Below are 20,728 nucleotides of genomic sequence, written 5' to 3' on the forward strand. Positions count from 1 at the left end.
ATAATACTCAAACCTTAACACTCAAACCATAACACTCCAACCATAATACTCAAACCTTAACACTCAAACCTTAACACTCAAACCTTAACACTCAAACCTTAACACTCCAACCATAACACTCAAACCTTAACACTCAAACCTTAACACTCCAACCATAATACTCAAACCTTAACACTCAAACCATAACACTCAAACCTTAACACTCAAACCTTAACACTCCAACCATAACACTCAAACCTTAACACTCAAACCATAACACTCAAACCTTAACACTCAAACCATAACACTGAAACCTTAACACTCAAACCTTAACACTCCAACCATAATACTCAAACCTTAACACTCCAACCATAACACTCAAACCTTAACACTCAAACCATAACACTCAAACCTTAACACTCAAACCATAACACTCAAACCTTAACACTCAAACCTTAACACTCAAACCTTAACACTCCAACCATAATACTCAAACCTTAACACTCAAACCTTAACACTCAAACCTTTACACTCAAACCTTAACACTCAAACCATAACACTCCAACCATAATACTCAAACCTTAACACTCAAACCTTAACACTCAAACCTTAACACTCAAACCTTAACACTCCAACCATAACACTCAAACCTTAACACTCAAACCATAACACTCCAACCATAATACTCAAACCTTAACACTCAAACCTTAACACTCAAACCTTAACACTCAAACCTTAACACTCCAACCATAACACTCAAACCTTAACACTCAAACCTTAACACTCCAACCATAATACTCAAACCTTAACACTCAAACCTTAACACTCAAACCTTAACACTCAAACCTTAACACTCCAACCATAATACTCAAACCTTAACACTCAAACCATAACACTCCAACCATAATACTCAAACCTTAACACTCAAACCTTAACACTCAAACCTTAACACTCAAACCTTAACACTCCAACCATAACACTCAAACCTTAACACTCAAACCATAACACTCCAACCATAATACTCAAACCTTAACACTCAAACCTTAACACTCAAACCTTAACACTCAAACCTTAACACTCAAACCATAACACTCCAACCATAATACTCAAACCTTAACACTCAAACCTTAACACTCAAACCTTAACACTGCAACCATAATACTCAAACCTTAACACTCAAACCATAACACTCCAACCATAATACTCAAACCTTAACACTCAAACCTTAACACTCAAACCTTAACACTCCAACCATAACACTCAAACCTTAACACTCCAACCATAACACTCAAACCTTAACACTCCAAACATAACACTCAAACCTCAACACTCCAACCATAACACTCAAATCTTAACACTCCAACCTTAACACTCAAACCTTAACACTCAAACCTTAACACTCCAACCTTAACACTCAAACCTTAACACTCAAACCATAATACTCCAACCATAACACTCCAACCTTAACATTCAAACCTTAACACTCAAACCTTAACACTCAAACCTTAACACTCAAACCATAACACTCCAACCATAATACTCCAACCATAACACTCAAACCTTAACACTCAAACCTTAACACTCAAACCATAATACTCAAACCATAACACTCAAACCTTAACACTCAAACCTTAACACTCAAACCATAACACTCAAACCATAACACTCCAACCATAATACTCAAACCTTAACACTCAAACCTTAACACTCCAACCATAACACTCAAACCTTAACACTCCAACCATAACACTCAAATCTTAACACTCCAACCTTAACACTCCAACCTTAACAGTCAAACCTTAACACTCCAACCTTAACACTCCAACCTTAACACTCCAACCATAACACCCCAACCATAACACCCCAACCATAACACTCCAACCATAACAGTCAAACCTTAACACTCCAACCTTAACACTCCAACCTTGATACTACAACCTTGATACCCCAACCATAACACTCCAACCATAACACTCCAACCATAACACTCCAACCTTAACACTCCAACCTTGATACTACAACCTTGATACTACAACCTTGATACTCCAACCATAACACCCCAACCATAACACTCCAACCATAACACTCCAACCATAACACTCCAACCTTAACACTCCAACCTTAACACTCCAACCTTGATACTACAACCTTGATACTACAACCTTGATACTCCAACCATAACACCCCAACCATAACACTCCAACCATAACACTCCAACCATAACACTCCAACCATAACACTCCAACCTTGATACTACAACCTTGATACTACAACCTTGATACTCCAACCATAACACCCCAACCATAACACCCCAACCATAACACTCCAACCATAACACTCCAACCATAACACTCCAACCATAACACTCCAACCATAACACTCCAACCTTAACACTCCAACCTTGATACTACAACCTTGATACTACAACCTTGATACTACAACCTTGATACTACAACCTTGATACTCCAACCATAACACTCCAACCATAACACTCCAACCATAACACTCCAACCATAACACTCCAACCTTAACACTCCAACCTTGATACTACAACCTTGATACTACAACCTTGATACTCCAACCATAACACCCCAACCATAACACCCCAACCATAACACTCCAACCATAACACTCCAACCATAACACTCCAACCATAACACTCCAACCTTAACACTCCAACCTTGATACTACAACCTTGATACTACAACCTTGATACTACAACCTTGATACTCCAACCATAACACCCCAACCATAACACTCCAACCATAACACTCCAACCATAACACTCCAACCATAACACTCCAACCTTGATACTACAACCTTGATACTACAACCTTGATACTCCAACCATAACACCCCAACCATAACACCCCAACCATAACACTCCAACCATAACACTCCAACCATAACACTCCAACCATAACACTCCAACCATAACACTCCAACCTTAACACTCCAACCTTGATACTACAACCTTGATACTACAACCTTGATACTACAACCTTGATACTACAACCTTGATACTCCAACCATAACACTCCAACCATAACACTCCAACCATAACACTCCAACCATCACACTCCAACCTTAACACTCCAACCTTGATACTACAACCTTGATACTACAACCTTGATACTCCAACCATAACACCCCAACCATAACACCCCAACCATAACACTCCAACCATAACACTCCAACCATAACACTCCAACCATAACACTCCAACCATAACACTCCAACCTTAACACTCCAACCTTGATACTACAACCTTGATACTACAACCTTGATACTACAACCTTGATACTCCAACCATAACACCCCAACCATAACACTCCAACCATAACACTCCAACCTTAACACTCCAACCTTGATACTACAACCTTGATACTACAACCTTGATACTACAACCTTGATACTCCAACCATAACACTCCAACCATAACACTCCAACCATAACACCCCAACCATAACACCCCAACCATAACACTCCAACCATAACACTCCAACCATAACACTCTAATCTTAACACTTTAACCTTAACAACCTTAACACTCCAACCTTAACCCTCTAACTTTAACACTTTAACTTTAACACTTTAACCTTAACAATCCGAACACTCCAATCTTCGCACTCCACTGGTGAGGAATATATTTTCCATATATATATTTTCTGCATGTGGAGTCCTGATACAACGCTTGCTGGAAAATCATTTGATGATTTGGATTCTCTGATGTGAGTGGATCGATGCTGCATGTTTGCTGTGATCCTCGGATTGCCTTTGAATGGATTGAGGTGGTCATGGACATGCATGAGTGACAGTGCTGAGTCTGGGGGACACTGCCCTATCCTGGTATTGGGCAGAATGGGGACGGGCAGTCCTGATGAGTTTGTACTTGTTGGAGGAGTTTTGTTTGTTTTAAGACACTCTTTAATGCTGATCTCTTTGTTGAGTTCTTCATCACCTGACATAACGTCTCCTCCTTTGGCTCAGTGACAAAGGCTTTTGCGTTTACTAGAGCAGGGGCATTAAATAAAGGCATATTCTTTTAAACAATCAAGATGACAAGGACTCAGTGTGGACCAATGAATCATGATCTCCAAAGGGAGATTAAATTGGAAAAAAAAACAGCAGCTGCCTGTCATCAGGTTATGGTTAAACGGACAACAGACCTTTCATGGTCTCCTTCTTCCCCAATGTCTTCTTTTAAACATTGTGTACAGGCTGTTTTTCACCAGCCTCACTGACATTCTGCTTCCATTGAAATGTGCTCGTGTCACCACTGCTCAGCATTATTTGCTGCTTAGTATTGCACACTTCAGGGGAACAATGTGCACCCAGGAATGCAGCTTTACTCTTTTGTGCAGCATTGTTAGAGAAAGCAGCGACCACCCCCCCGCCCCCCCCCCCCCCCCCGCCCCCCACTCTCACCAGGGAAAGCCTGGCCTGTAACCGAGACCCCTCTCACCAGGGAAAGCCTGGCCTGTACACGAGACCCCTCTCACCAGGGAAACAGTCTGGCCTGCACCCGAGACCCCTCTCACCAGGGAAACAGCCTGGCCTGCACCCGAGACCCCTTTCACCAGGGAAACACCATGTCCTGTACCTGAGACCCCTTTCACCAGGGAAACACCCTGGCTTTTACCCGAGACCCCTTTCACCAGGGAAACACCCTGGCCTGTACCTGAGACCCCATCTCACCAGGGAAACACCCTGTCCTTAATCCGAGACCCCTTTCACCAGGGAAACACCCTGTCCTGTACCTGAGACCCCTTTCACCAGGGAAACACCATATCCTGTACCTGAGACCCCTTTCACCAGGGAAGCACCATGTCCTGTACCTGAGACCCTATCTCACCAGGGAAACACCATGTCCTGTACCTGAGACCCCTTTCACCAGGGAAACACCATGTCCTGTACCTGAGACCCCATCTCACCAGGGAAACACCCTGGTCTTTACCCGAGACCCATCTCACCAGGGAAACACCCTGGCCTGTACCTGAGACCCCTTTCACCAAGGATACACCCTGGCCTGTACCTGAGACCCCTTTCACCAAGGAAACACCATGTCCTGTACCTGAGACCCCTCTCACCAGGGAAATACCCTGGCCTGTACCTGAGACCCCTTTCACAAGGGAAACACCATGTCTTGTACCCGAGACCCCTTTCACCAGGGAAACACCCTGTCCTGTACCTGAGACCCCTCTCACCAGGGAAACACCCTGTCCTGTACCTGAGATCCCTCTCACCAGGGAAACACCCTGGCCTGTACCTGAGACCCCTTTCACCAGGGAAACACCCTGGCCTGTACCTGAGACCCCTTTCACCAGGGAAACACCATGTCCTGTACCTGAGACCCCTTTCACCAGGGAAACACCCTGGCCTTTACCTGAGACCCCTCTCACCAGGGAAACACCCTGGCCTTTACCCGAGACCCCTTTCACCAGGGAAACACCCTGGCCTTTACCCGAGTCCCCTTTCACCAGGGAAACACCATGTCCTGTACCTGAGACACTTTTCACCAGGGAAACACCCTGGCCTTTACCTGAGACCCCTCTCACCAGGGAAACTCCCTGGCCTTTACCTGAGACCCCATTCACCAGGGAAACACCCTGGCCTTTACCCGAGACCCCTTTCACCAGGGAAACACCATGTCCTGTACCTGAGACCCCTTTCACCAGGGAAACACCATGTCCTGTACCCGAGACCCCTTTCACCAGGGAAACACCATGTCCTGTACCTGTGACCCCTTTCACCTGGGAAACACCCTGGCCTTTACCTGAGACCCCTTTCACCAGGGAAACACCCTGGCCTTTACCTGAGACCCCTCTCACCAGGGAAACACCCTGGCCTTTACCCGAGACCCCTTTCACCAGGGAAACACCATGTCCTGTACCTGAGACCCCTTTCACCAGGGAAACACCCTGGCCTGTACCTGAGACCCCTTTCACCAGGGAAACACCATGTCCTGTACCTGAGACCCCTTGCACCAGGGAAACACCCTGGCCTTTACCCGAGACCCCTTTCACCAGGGAAACACCATGTCCTGTACCTGAGACCCCTTTCACCAGGGAAACACCCTGGCCTGTATCTGAGACCCCTTTCACCAGGGAAACACCATGTCCTGTACCTGAGACCCCTTTCACCAGGGAAGCACCCTGGCCTTTACCCGAGACCCCTTTCACCAGGGAAACACCATGTCCTGTACCTGACACCCCTTTCACCAGGGAAACACCCTGGCCTTTACCCGTGACCCCTTTCACCAGGGAATCACCCTGGCCTTTACCCGAGATCCCTTTCACCAGGGAAACACCATGTCCTGTACCTGAGACCCCTTTCACCAGGGAAACACCCTGGCCTTTACCTGAGACCCCTTTCACCAGGGAAACACCCTGGCCTGTACCTGAGACCCCATCTCACCAGGGAAACACCATGTCCTTTACCCGAGACCCCTTTCACCAGTGAAACACCATGTCCTTTACCCGAGACCCCTTTCACCAGTGAAACACCATGTCCTTTACCCGAGACCCCTTTCACCAGGGAAACACCATGTCCTTTACCCGAGACCCCTTTCACCAGGGAAACACCATGTCCTTTACCCGAGACCCCTTTCACCACGGAAACACCCTGGCCTGTACCTGAGACCCATTTCACCACGGAAACACCCTGGCCTGTACCTGAAAAATAACCCACTGAAAATATTTTAACACAAAGCCTCAAATGTCCCGTTGTTACAAATGGAATGTTTTATGCTAAAAGAACAGTAAGATTTTGATCCAAGTAACTGAAGGAGGTGTAATGCTATGTGAACGCTCGCACGTCCTCTCGTACAGTCTCTTCTCACTTTCTCTCTGTCTTTCATTCACAGGCAGTCAGGCACAGTCTCCACTGACCCAGAATGTGACAGCGGTTGAAGGAGGAATTGCAACACTGACCTGCAAGGTGGACCAAAATGACAACACCTCCCTCCAGTGGTCAAACCCAGCCCAGCAGACCCTTTATTTTGATGACAAGAAAGGTACTGGGTGCAATGTTGAGCTTAGATCTGTTTGATGCTTTGTTCCCCTTCTCACAGCAGCTGTCAATGAAAAGCTCTTGCTGAGGTTGGAAAGCGAGGCAGTGTAGGAAATACAAGAGTAAAGAGAATATGTCTGCTTTTCTCGAGTTATTTTAAATGTATTTCATTTACTCAATTTAGACAATTATACTTGCCTGGTATCACAGGGTCAGGGTGGATGAGAATCACAATACTGGTGAAAGGTTTTGATGATGGGTTGATACTTAAGAACACAATGTCTACGAACTGGCCTAGCAAGCCTCCTTACCTTCTCCCCATATCCCTGAATCCCACCTACTTACCTCCCCGTATCCCTCAATCCCAACTACCCACCTCCTCCTCAAATCCCTCAATTCCACCTATCCACCTTCTCCCCTTATCCCTCAAACCCACCTACCCACCTTCTCCCCATATCCCTCAATCCCATCTCCCCACTTAGAAACATGGAAAATAGGAGCAGAGGTAGGCCATTCGGCCCTTCGAGCCTGTTCCGCCATTCATTATGATTATGGCTGATCATCCAACTCATTCGCCTGTTCTGCTTTTCGCCCCATGCCCTTTGATCCCATTAGACCCAAGAGCTATATCTAACTTCTTCTTGAAAACATACAATGTTTTGGCCTCAACTGCTTTCTGTGGCAGAGAATTCCACAGGATCACCACTCTCTGGGTGAAGAAATTTCTCCTCATCTCAGTCCTGAAAGGTTTACCCCGTATCCTTAGATTATGACCCCTGGGTCTGGACTCCCCCACCATCGGGAACATCCTTCCTGCATCTACCTTGTCAAGTCCTGTTAGAATTTTATAGGTTTCTATGAGATCCCCCCTCACTCTTCTGAACTCCAGCGAATATAATCCTAACCGACTCAATCTCTCCTCATACGTCAGTCCCGCCATCCGAGGAATCAGTCTGGTAAACCTTCGCTGCACTCCCTCTATAGCAAGAACATCCTTCCTCAGATAAGGAGACCAAAACTGCACACAATATTCCAGATGTGGCCTCACCAAGGCCCTGTATAATTGCAGCAAGACATCCCTGCTCCTGTACTCGAATCCTCTCACTATGAAGGCCAACATACCATTTGCCTTTTTTACTGACTGTTGCACTTGCATGCTTACCTTCAGCGACTGGTGTACAAGAACACCCAGGTCTCGCTGCATATTCCCCTTTCTCAGTTTATAGACATTCAGATAATGATCTGCCTTCCTGTTTTTGCTACCAAAGTGGATAACCTCACATTTATCCACATTATACTGCATCTGCCATGCATTAGCCCACTCACTCAACTTGTCCAAATCACCCTGAAGCCTCTCTGCATCCTCCTCACAACTCACCCTCCCACCCAGTTTTGTGTCATCTGCAAATTTGGAGATATTACATTTAGTTCCCTCATCTAAATCATTAATGTATATTGTGAATAGCTGGGGTCCGAGCACCGATCCCTGCAGTACCCCACTAGTCACTGCCTGCCACTTGGAAAAAGACCCGTTTATTCCTACTCTTCGTTTCCTGCCCGCCAACCAATTTTCGATCCATCGCAATACACTCCCCCAATCCCATGTGCTTTAATTTTACATGCTAATCTCTTATGTGGGACTTTGTCAAAAGCCTTCTGAAAGTCCAAATAAACCACATCCACTGGCTCCCCCTCATCAACTCTACTAGTTACATCCTCGAAGAATTCTAGTAGATTTGTCAAGCATGATTTCCCTTTCATAAATCCATGCTGACTCTGCCCAATTCTAGCACTGTTCTCCAAGGGCTCTGCTATAAAATCTTTGATAATGGACTCTAGAATTTTCCCCACTACCAACGTCAGGCTGACTGGTCTAAAATTCCCTGCTTTCTCTCCACCTCCCTTTTTAAATAGTGGGGTTACATTAGCTACCCTCCAATCTGCAGGAACTGTTCCAGAGTCTATAGTATCTTGGAAGATGACCACCAATGCATCCACTTAAATACTCTGGGATGCATACCATCAGGCCCTGGGGATTTATCGGCCTTCAATCCCATCAATTTCCACAACACCAATTCTCTACTAATACTGATTTCCTTCAGTTCCTCTCTCTCACTAAGCCCTGTGTTCCCCAACATTTCTGGTATGATATTTGTGTCCTCTTTTGTGAAGACAGAACCAAAGTATGCATTTAGTTGGTCAGCCATTTCTTTATTCCCCATAATAAATTCCCCTTTTTCTGACTGTAAGGGACCTACATTTGTCTTCACCAATCTTTTTCTCTTCACATACCTATAGAAACTTTTACAGTCAGTTTTTATGTTCCCCGCAAGCTTGCTCTCGTACTCTATTTTCCCCTTCTTAATCAATCCCTTGGTCCTCCTTTGCTGAATTCTAAACTGCTCCCAATCCTCAGGTCTGTTGATTTTCCTGGCAAATTTATATGCCTCTTCCTTGGATCTAATGCTATCTCTAATTTCCCCTGTAAGCCATGGTTTGGCTACCTTTCCCGTTTTACTTTTGCGCCAGACAGGGATAAACAATTGTTGCAGTTCATCCATGCGCTCTTTAAATGTTTGCCATTGCCTATCCACCGTCATCCCTTTAAGTAACGTTTCCCAATCCGTCATGGCCAACTCGCACCTCATACCTTCGTAGTTTCCTTTATTAAGGTTCAGGACCCTTGTCTCAGAATCAACTACATCACTCTCCATCTTGATGAAGAATTCTATCATATTATGGTCGCTCGTCCCCAAGGGGTCTCGCACCACTAGATTGTCAATTATTCCTCTCTCATTACACAATACCCAGTCGAGGATGGCCTATTCTCTAGTTGGTTCCTCAATGTATTGGTCCGAAAACCATCCCGTATACACTCCAAGAATTCCTCCTCTACAGTATTGTGACTAATTTGATTTGCCCAATCTATATGCAGATTAAAATCACCCATAATTACAGATGTTCCTTTCTCGCATGCGTCTCTAATTTCCTGTTTAATGCCATTCCCAACATCACCACTACAGTTTGGGGGTCTATGTACAACCCTGACTAACGTTTTTTGCCCCTTAGTGTTTCTCAGCTCTACCCATACAGATTCCACATCGCCAGAGCTAATATCTTTCCTCACTATTGCGTTAACTTCCTCTTTAACCAGTAATGCAACTCCACTGCCTTTTGCTTTTTGTCTGTCCTTCCTAAATACTGAATATCCCTAGATGTTCATTTCCCATCCCTGGTCACCTTGCAGCCATGTCTCTGTAATCCCAACTATATCATACCTGTTTACATCTATTTGCGTGATTAATTCATCCATTTTATTGCGAATGCTCCACGCATTAAGGCATAAAGCCTTAAGGATTGTCTTTTTAACATTACTTGTCCCTTTCCCACTATTTTTCACTGTGGCGCTGTTTGATTCTGGCCCTTGATTTCTCTGCCTATCACTTCTTATTCCCCTCATTGTTTTTTGTTCTTGTCTTTGATCCCCCCTCCTCTGACTCCTTGCAAAGGTTCCCATCCTCCTTCACCTTCTCCCCATATCTCTCAAACCCACCTCCCCACCTTCTCCCCATATCCCTCAATCCCACCGACCCAACTTCTCCCCATATCCCTCAATCCCACCGACCCACCTTCTCCCCATATCCCTCAATCCCATCTACCCACCTTCTCCCCATATCCCTCAATCCCACCTACCCACCTTCCCCCCCCCATATCCTTCAATCCCACCTACCCACCTTCCCCGCCGCCCCCCATATCCCTCAATCCCACCGACGCACCTTGTCTGCTGCTATCTTTAGATCTTTAATACAACTGAGTGGCTTTATAGGCCACATCAGATGGGTTCACTTGCTCATTGAACCCACTGTACTGCCTGCTCCAATGACTGTCTGCATTATAACTCGATTCATTCTATCCACTTATTACTAACTCCTTGAATTTTGAACCTTTCACCAAAATGAACATCTTTCCAGGATTATCCTTGTTAGCTCCCTTCATAATCCTGAGAACTACAGTTAATGGGGCATCTCAAGCTTCCACTTTTTGAAAGGAACAAGAACTTGGCATGTTAATTTTGTGTTTTTCCAGGAGCAGTTTGATGATGGTGTGGTGTAGAAAATTGCTAAAGTTTTCATTTGTTACCATTCTCCAGTGAGGACGATAGACCTGAATATTGTCGCCTTTTCCTTGTTTTCAGTTGGGACTTCTGTAACAGGCTTAGCTTGCTGTCAAATGCACAAAACCTTTTTATAACAAAGTTGTGTTACAAAGGCAGGTGAATGAAATTGAGGTGCAGATCAGCCCTGATCTAAGTGAATGGCAGAATAGGCTTGAATAGGCTTTTGGAGCTGAATGGTCTTCTCCTGTTCCTATGTACTGCACACTTCCTATTTTATATCGAGAATGACAGAAGATGAAGGATATTGCTGGACAGAGTCAAAGTGTTAGGATGATTCCCGCCAATTTTGCCAGTTTTATATCTGTGAGCACAGAATCTATCCCTTGAACATATGACAGACATTTTTTGCTTTTACTATTTCTGTGTTTAGTCTAAATTGGGTAACAAAATCTGGATGTGTATCAGCTCATGCAAAGCACATTGCTACCTTATAATCCAATTTTCCTCCCAAATTCTCCCTTCTGAAAGCAGCACCTGTTTAGATACGTTTGCAAACTTGGTGTTGTGTTTGACCCCAAGATGGGCTTCCAATCTGCAGCAACACTAAGAACGCATATTTCCACCTTCATACATCATCTGACTCTGCATATGTCTCCGCTCATCTGCTGCTGAAACCCTCATCAATGGCTTTGTTACCTACAGACCTGATTATTCCAATGCATTCCTGATTGCCTCCCATCTTCCACCCTCCATAGACTTGAGGTCATCCAAAATTCTGTTTTCTATGTTCTAACTCGCACCACGTCCCTCTTACAAACTCGCCTGTGTTCTCTGACCTACTTCGGCCCCCAGTCCGGTAACGCCTCCATTTTAAAATTCTCATTCTTGTTTCTAAATCCCTCCATGGCCTCTCCCTCCCTATCTCTGGAATCTCCTCCAGTTCCACAATGCTCCGAGATCTCAGCATTCCTCTAATTCTGGTCTCTTATGCATCCCTGTTTAACTGCTCCATTATGAACTAACGAATAGTAGCTAGAATTACAGAAGGAGATTTGTCCACAGAAGTAAAAGGCTGCAGGTAATTCCTTCTCAACTCTCTACCATGGTCAACTCAGTTGCCTAGACCTTCCTCCACCAGCAGCTACTCCTGTGAGATGACTCTTGCTTGGTTCCACTCTTGCCACACTTACCCTTCACTCCAAACTGACTCCTTACCTCAATCTGACCCCTCACCCCCAAACTGATCCCTTATCCCCAAAATAGCCCCTCACCCCAATCGGACCCCATGCCCAAACTGACCCCTTACCCCAACCTGACCCCATTCCCAAAATGACCATTACTCCATTCTGACCCCTCACTCAAAACTGGTCCATCACCCCAACCTGACACCTCAACCCAAACTGATCTTTCACCCAAAAGCAACCCAGCAAACTCACTCTGTCCCCTCACCCCTGGCCCCAAAATATCCCATCATCCCAAGCGTACTGTTACAACCCAGTGAGAAAGGGGTCCAGGGTTCCTTTTCAGCCTTCACCTGGTCTTACCGTAACAGGGTTTGATTTTAAATACACGTGTTTTTAGCTCCCCCTTGGTGAATCCTTGTTCACTGCTTTCCAATTATAAGGCAAAGAAACTAGCACAAACAGGTTTTATTAGATTTAAAGAAGACAAGTAGAAATTTATTAAACTTGAATCTCAACTCTAATTCAGTTGATGCCTATGGATACATGACGTGCCTACGCTAGCATGCATACGTGATACACACATGCAAATAGAGACAGAAAAGAGCAGAAGAAAAATGTTTGAGGCAATATCTGAAGAGTTTTTGTTACGGTTTTCGTGCTCCCTGTAGAGTTCTTGTTGTAGGTAGATCTTGCTTTTTGTTGGGGCCCAGTATTCTTCTTAAACCTTGTTCACTGTAGGAGACTTTTCTCTCTTGGGGTTAATGCGTCTTTAGTGGATTCGGAGGCTTGTGAGAAAGAGATGGGAGCAGACAGGGGAGATCTTCTCAGTCCAGGAGCAAACAGACACTCTTGAGTTCAAACTGTTTGTACAATTCAGAAAAACCTCGGTTGCCAAGCAGATTAGTCATGTGACTAACTGGTCTGATCATGTCTTGGATTCTATCACCTTAGCAGCCTCTGGAATGCTCCTCTTACACACAATACCTAGTGATCAAGGTCCATTGTGGGTTGAATGTCTCAGGGAATGGTCCTTTGTCCTTCCAATCACCTTCTGTTAATATGCAAATGTCTTTTCCTGCCACGGTTGATCGTTCAACAAGTCCTTTCTTCACTCCAGTAACAGTTTAAAATTAATGTTCGCGACAAAATTAATGTGCCTCATTCTTGGCAGGTGGGGACCTAGCATGACAGTACCCATCATTCCCAAACTAATGCCCCATCCAGACTGGCTCCTCACCCTATCCAACCTGACCTGTTGCTCCCAACCTGACCCATCATCCCAGACTGACTGTCACCCCAAACTGGAATTGTATAGCACAAGAAGAGGCCATTCGTTCAATTTTGCCCATGCTGGCTCTTTGAAAGATCTCCCCAATTAATCCCACTCCTTTGGTCTTTCTCCATAGCGCTGTATTTTTTTTTCATTTCAAGTCTTTATCCAATTCTGTTTTGGAAAGTTATTATTAAATCTGCTTCCACTGACCTTTTGGGCGGTACAGTCCAGATCAGAACAACACGATGCGTAAAAAAAAAAAATTCTTACCTCCTCTCTGGCTCTTTTGCCAAGTATCTTAAATCTGTGTTCTCTGGTTCCTGACCTTCCTACCAGTGGAAACAGTTTCTCCCTATCTACACCATAAAAACCCCTCATCAGTTTGAACACCTCTGTTAAATTGACAGTAAAGGATCGGTTATTGTCTGAAGAGTAGAGATGGGGTACCATGAAGCTCGAAGTCCAGCTTGGCAGGTGAATGGCAGCGCTGGCCTACTAGTGTTTTCCTGTCTACTGCCAGGCAACAACTGGTCAGTAAGTGTTGATCATCTCTGGACACAATGTCAAATGAGCAGAGTTTCCCCATTAATAACAGCAGTGCACACTGAACATCTCGTGGAAACTCAGCTATTGAGATGTTGAAGACAAAAGAACAGGGTCATTAAAGTAAGTGAAAGAAAGCCTGGAGGGCTGTTACTTGGTGGGAAAGTGTGAATCTGTGCTGTTGAAACAGAATGAAATGTACTGGTCTGTTGAAGTTGCCTAGGCTAAGTGTGAAACCCTTCCAGTTTGTCGGTTCCAAGCTGTTTGATGAAAAGACTCCTTTGGACAGTTAATACAATATGGTGATCAATTGAAGAATGGGTTGCTGGGAATTGCATAGAATTGTTCCTTTGAGTGCAGCTGTGTGGGAATTTCTGGAAGATTTACAAGCTGAGTCTCATTGCTTAGTCAGAAGGCAGTGCAGCCCAATTCTCAACATGCACCTCGCATACCAGGCTGCCTCTTGATCATCATGTGAATTTCGGGGGCCTCACCGTTTCACCAGCATCCCTTCTAGATCCATTTCAACACAAAGTTTTATCATTCAGATAAATCAGACAGAAAATAGGAAATGCACCAAGCATGACACTAGCATTAACAACAGGGGAAAGAATGGATTGCAACTGCACACGGCTGGCAACAGGCTGTTCTCACTCACTGCAATGTCACGCAAAGGTTATTGTGTTGTCAGGAGTTTTACTGCAGAGGTTTTATGGGCTGCGTATGTAATCAAGGTTAGATAAAGCCGCTGACGAGGGATAAAGGAAGACAGAACTTGCATTTATATAGGATGGGAGGAAAGTATGAAGCAATGTGGCAGCAGGAGAGACAGCGATAGTTATATTCAGTGAAATGTAACCCTCTCAACACAGCATTCGACTGCATGCTGCAAATCACCACCAATTTTAAACTTTCAAGCTGCTACCTAACTCAACACTTCAATATTATGGAGAGAATTGGCAAAGTTCATCAATGCAAATTATTCCCATGGTTTAAACTATAACCCATGGCGAAGGTACCCTTGAGAGGTGGTATCAATACCCCCTTAAAACCCACTGTGAATGTGCCCTTGGGAGGTGGTATCAATACCCCCTTAAAACCCACTGTGAATGTGCCCTTGGGAGGTGGGATAAATACCCCCTTAAAACCCACTGTGAATGTACCCTTGGGAGGTGGGATAAATACCCCCTTAAAACCCACTGTGAATGTACCCTTGAGAGGTGGTATCAATACCCCCTTAAAACCCACTGTGAATGTGCCCTTGGGAGGTGGGATAAATACCCCCTTAAAACCCACTGTGAATGTGCCCTTGGGAGGTGGGATAAATACCCCCTTAAAACCCACTGTGAATGTGCCCTTGGGAGGTGGGATAAATACCCCCTTAAAACCCACTGTGAATGTACCCTTGGGAGGTGGGATAAATACCCCCTTAAAACCCACTGTGAATGTACCCTTGGGAGGTGGGATAAATACCCCCTTAAAACCCACTGTGAATGTACCCTTGAGAGGTGGGATAAATACCCCCTTAAAACCTACTGTGAATGTACCCTTGGGAGGTGGTATCAATACCCCCTTAAAACCCACTGTGAATGTGCCCTTGGGAGGTGGGATAAATACCCCCTTAAAACCCACTGTGAATGTACCCTTGGGAGGTGGGATAAATACCCCCTTAAAACCCACTGTGAATGTACCCTTGAGAGGTGGTATCAATACCCCCTTAAAACCCACTGTGAATGTGCCCTTGGGAGGTGGGATAAATACCCCCTTAAAACCCACTGTGAATGTACCCTTGGGAGGTGGGATAAATACCCCCTTAAAACCCACTGTGAATGTACCCTTGGGAGGTGGGATAAATACCCCCTTAAAACCCACTGTGAATGTACCCTTGAGAGGTGGGATAAATACCCCCTTAAAACCCACTGTGAATGTGCCCTTGGGAGGTGGGATAAATACCCCCTTAAAACCTACTGTGAATGTACCCTTGGGAGGTGGGATAAATACCCCCTAAAAACCCACTGTGAATGTACCCTTGGGAGGTGGGATAAATACCCCCTTAAAACCCACTGTGAATGTACCCTTGAGAGGTGGTATCAATACCCCCTTAAACCCACTGTGAATGCGCCCTTGGCAGGTGGTATAAATACCCCCTTAAAACCCACTGTGAATGTACCCTTGAGAGGTGGTATAAATACCCCCTTAAAACCCACTGTGAATGTCGCCTTGAGAGGTGGTATAAATACCCCCTTAAAACCCACTGCGAATGTAGCCTTGAGAGGTGGTATAAATACCCCCTTAAAACGCACTGTGAATGTAGCCTTGAGAGGTGGTATAAATACCCCCTTAAAACCCACTGCGAATGTAGCCTTGAGAGGTGGTATAAATACCCCCTTAAAACCCTCTGTGAATGTACCCTTGGGAGGTGGTATAAATACCCCCTTAAAACCCTCTGTGAATGTACCCTTGAGAGGTGGTATAAATACCCCCTTAAAACCCACTGTGAATGTACCCTTGAGAGGTGGTATTAATACCCCCTTAAAACCCACTGTGAATGTACCCTTGGGAGGTGGTATAAATACCCCCTTAAAACCCTCTGTGAATGTACCCTTGGGAAGTGGTATAAATACCCCCATTTTACCCACTGTGAATGTACCCTTGGGAGGTGGTATAAATACCCCCTTAAAACCCACTGTGAATGTACCCTTGAGAGGTGGTATAAATACCCCCTTAAAACCCACTGCGAATGTACCCTTGAGAGGTGGTATAAATACCCCCTTAAAACCCACTGTGAATGTACCCTTGAGAGGTGGTATTAATACCCCCTTAAAACCCACTGTGAATGTACCCTTGAGAGGTGGTATAAATACCCCCTTAAAACCCAGTGTGAATGTGCCCTTGAGGGGTGGTATGAATACCCCCTTAAAACCCACTGCGAATGTGCCCTTGAGAGGTGGTATAAATACCCCCTTAAAACCCACTGCGAATGTGCCCTTGAGAGGTGGTATAAATACCCCCTTAAAACCCACTGCGAATGTGCCCTTGGGAGGTGGTATAAATACCCCCTTAAAACCCACTGCGAATGTGCCCTTGAGAGGTGGTATTAATACTCCCTTAATACCCACTGTGAATGTGCCCTTGAGAGGTGGTATAAATACCCCCTTAAAACCCACTGCGAATGTGCCCTTGGGAGGTGGTATAAATACCCCCTTAAAACCCACTGCGAATGTGCCCTTGAGAGGTGGTATTAAGACCCCTTAAAACCCAGTGTGAATGTACCCTTGAGAGGTGGTATAAATACCCCCTTAAAAACCCACTGCGAATGTGCAATTGGGAGGTGGTATAAATACCCCCTTAAAACCCACTGCGAATGTACCCTTGAGAGGTGGTATAAATACCCCCATTTTACCCACTGTGAATGTGCCCTTGGGAGGTTGTATAAATACCCCCATTTTAACCACTGCGAATGTACCCTTGAGATGTGGTATAAATACCTCCATTTTACCCACTTCGCATGTACCCTTGAGAGGTGGTATAAATACCCCCATTTTACCCACTGTGAATGTACCCTTGAGAGGTGGTATAAGTACCCCCATTTTCCCCACTTCGAATGTACCCTTGAGAGGTGGTATAAATACCCCCATTTTACCCACTGTGAATGTACCCTTGAGATGTGGTATAAATACCCCCGTTTTACCCACTGTGACTGTACCCTTGAGAGGTGGCATAAATACTCCCATTTTACCCACTTCAAATGTACCCTTGAGAGGTGGTATAAATACCCCCATTTTACCCACTGAGAATGTACCCTTGAGATGTGATATAAATACCCCCATTTTACCCACTGTGACTGTACCCTTGAGAGGTGGCATAAATACCCCCATTTTACCCACTTTGAATGTACCCTTGAGAGGTGGTATAAATACCCCCATTTTACCCACTGAGAATGTACCCTTGAGATGTGATATAAATACCCCCATTTTACCCACTGTGACTGTACCCTTGAGAGGTGGCATAAATACCCCCATTTTACCCACTTTGAATGTACCCTTGAGAGGTGGTATAAATACCCCCATTTTACCCACTGAGAATGTACCCTTGAGAGGTGGTATAAATACCCCCATTTTACCCACTTCGAATGTACCCTTGAGATGTGGTATAAATACCCCCATTTTACCCACTTCGAATGTACCCTTGAGAGGTGGTATAAATACCCCTATTTTACCCACTGTGAATGTACCCTTGAGAGGTGGTATAAATACCCCCATTTTACCCACCGAATGTACCCTTGAGAGGTGGTATAAATACCCCCATTTTACCCACTGTGAATGTACCTTGGGAGGTGGTATAAATTCCCCCATTTTACACACTGTGAATGTGCCCTTGAGAGGTGGTATAAATACCCCCATTTTACCCACTGTGAATGTACCCTTGAGATGTGGTATAAATTCCCCCATTTTACACACTGTGAATGTGCCCTTGGGAGGTGGTATAAATACCCCCTTTATAACCCACTGTGAATGTAGCCTTGGGAGGTGGTATAAATACCCCCATTTTACCCACTTCGAATGTACCCTTGAGAGGTGGTATAAATACCCCCATTTTACCCACTGTGAATGTACCCTTGGGAGGTGGTATAAATACCCCCTTTATAACCCACTGTGAATGTAGCCTTGGGAGGTGGTATAAATACCCCCATTTTACCCACTTCGAATGTACCCTTGAGAGGTGGTATAAATACCCCCATTTTACCCACTGTGAATGTACCCTTGGGAGGTGGTATAAATACCCCCTTTATAACCCACTGTGAATGTAGCCTTGGGAGGTGGTATAAATACCCCCATTTTACCCACTGTGAATGTACCCTTGGGAGGTGGTATAAATACCCCCTTAATAACCCACTGTGAATGTAGCCTTGGGAGGTGGTATAAATACCCCCATTTTACCCACTGTGAATGTACCGTTGGGAGGTGGTATAAATACCCCCTTTATAACCCACTTCGAATGTACCCTTGAGAGGTGGTATAAATACCCCCATTTTACCCACTGTGAATGTACCCTTGAGAGGTGGTATAAATACCCCCATTTTACCCACTTCGAATGTACCCTTGAGAGGTGGTATAAATACCCCCATTTTACCCACTGTGAATGTACCCTTGGGAGGTGGTATAAATACCCCCATTTTACCCACTGTGAATGTACCCTTGGGAGGTGGTATAAATACCCCCATTCTACCCACTTCGAATGTACCCTTGAGAGGTGGTATAAATACCCCCATTTTACCCACTTCGAATGTACCCTTGAGAGGTGGTATAAATACCCCCATTTTACCCACTGTGAATGTACCCTTGAGAGGTGGTATAAATACCCCCATTTTACCCACTTCGAATGTACCCTTGAGAGGTGGTATAAATACCCCCATTTTACCCACTGTGAATGTACCCTTGGGAGGTGGTATAAATACCCCCATTTTACCCACTGTGAATGTACCCTTGGGAGGTGGTATAAATACCCCCATTTTACCCACTGTGAATGTACCCTTGGGAGGTGGTATAAATACCCCCATTTTACCCACTGTGAATGTACCCTTGGGAGGTGGTATAAATACCCCCATTTTACCCACTGTGAATGTACCCTTGGGAGGTGATATAAATACCCCCATTCTACCCACTTCGAATGTACCCTTGAGAGGTGGTATAAATACCCCCATTTTACCCACTGTGAATGTACCCTTGGGAGGTGGTATAAATACCCCCATTTTACCCACTTCGAATGTACCCTTGAGAGGTGGTATAAATACCCCCATTTTACCCACTTCGAATGTACCCTTGAGAGGTGGTATAAATACCCCCATTTTACCCACTGTGAATGTACCCTTGAGATGTGGTATAAATACCCCCGTTTTACCCACTGTGACTGTACCCTTGAGAGGTGGTATAAATACCCCCATTTTATCCACTTCGAATGTACCCTTGAGAGGTGGTATAAATACCCCCATTTTACCCACTGAGAATGTACCCTTGAGATGTGATATAAATACCCCCATTTTACCCACTGTGACTGTACCCTTGAGAGGTGGCATAAATACCCCCATTTTACCCACTTTGAATGTACCCTTGAGAGGTGGTATAAATACCCCCATTTTACCCACTTCGAATGTACCCTTGAGAGGTGGTATAAATACCCCCATTTTACCCACTGTGAATGTACCCTTGAGATGTGGTATAAATACCCCCGTTTTACCCACTGTGACTGTACCCTTGAGAGGTGGTATAAATACCCCCATTTTATCCACTTCGAATGTACCCTTGAGAGGTGGTATAAATACCCCCATTTTACCCACTGAGAATGTACCCTTGAGATGTGATATAAATACCCCCATTTTACCCACTGTGAATGTACCCTTGAGAGGTGGCATAAATACCCCCATTTTACCCACTTTGAATGTACCCTTGAGAGGTGGTATAAATACCCCCATTTTACCCACTGAGAATGTACCCTTGAGAGGTGGTATAAATACCCCCATTTTACCCACTTCGAATGTACCCTTGAGAGGTGGTATAAATACCCCATTTTACCCACTTCGAATGTACCCTTGAGAGGTGGTATAAATACCCCCATTTTACC

The 20,728-nt window shown here is 44.9% G+C and overlaps 1 protein-coding gene across 1 annotated transcript in view; it reads left to right on the forward strand.

Moving 5' to 3' along the window:
* Positions 1–20,728, forward strand: part of LOC137374244 (cell adhesion molecule 2-like) — a 912,392-nt gene that overhangs the window by 223,049 nt on the left and 668,615 nt on the right. Inside the window, exon 3 of the mRNA XM_068040031.1 lies at positions 6,845–6,994. Coding sequence (XP_067896132.1) covers positions 6,845–6,994 — 150 coding nt within the window. The remainder of the gene's footprint in view (positions 1–6,844; positions 6,995–20,728) is intronic.

This window comes from Heterodontus francisci, chromosome 10, assembly GCF_036365525.1.
Source record: "Heterodontus francisci isolate sHetFra1 chromosome 10, sHetFra1.hap1, whole genome shotgun sequence".
NCBI classification, from domain to species: domain Eukaryota; kingdom Metazoa; phylum Chordata; class Chondrichthyes; order Heterodontiformes; family Heterodontidae; genus Heterodontus; species Heterodontus francisci.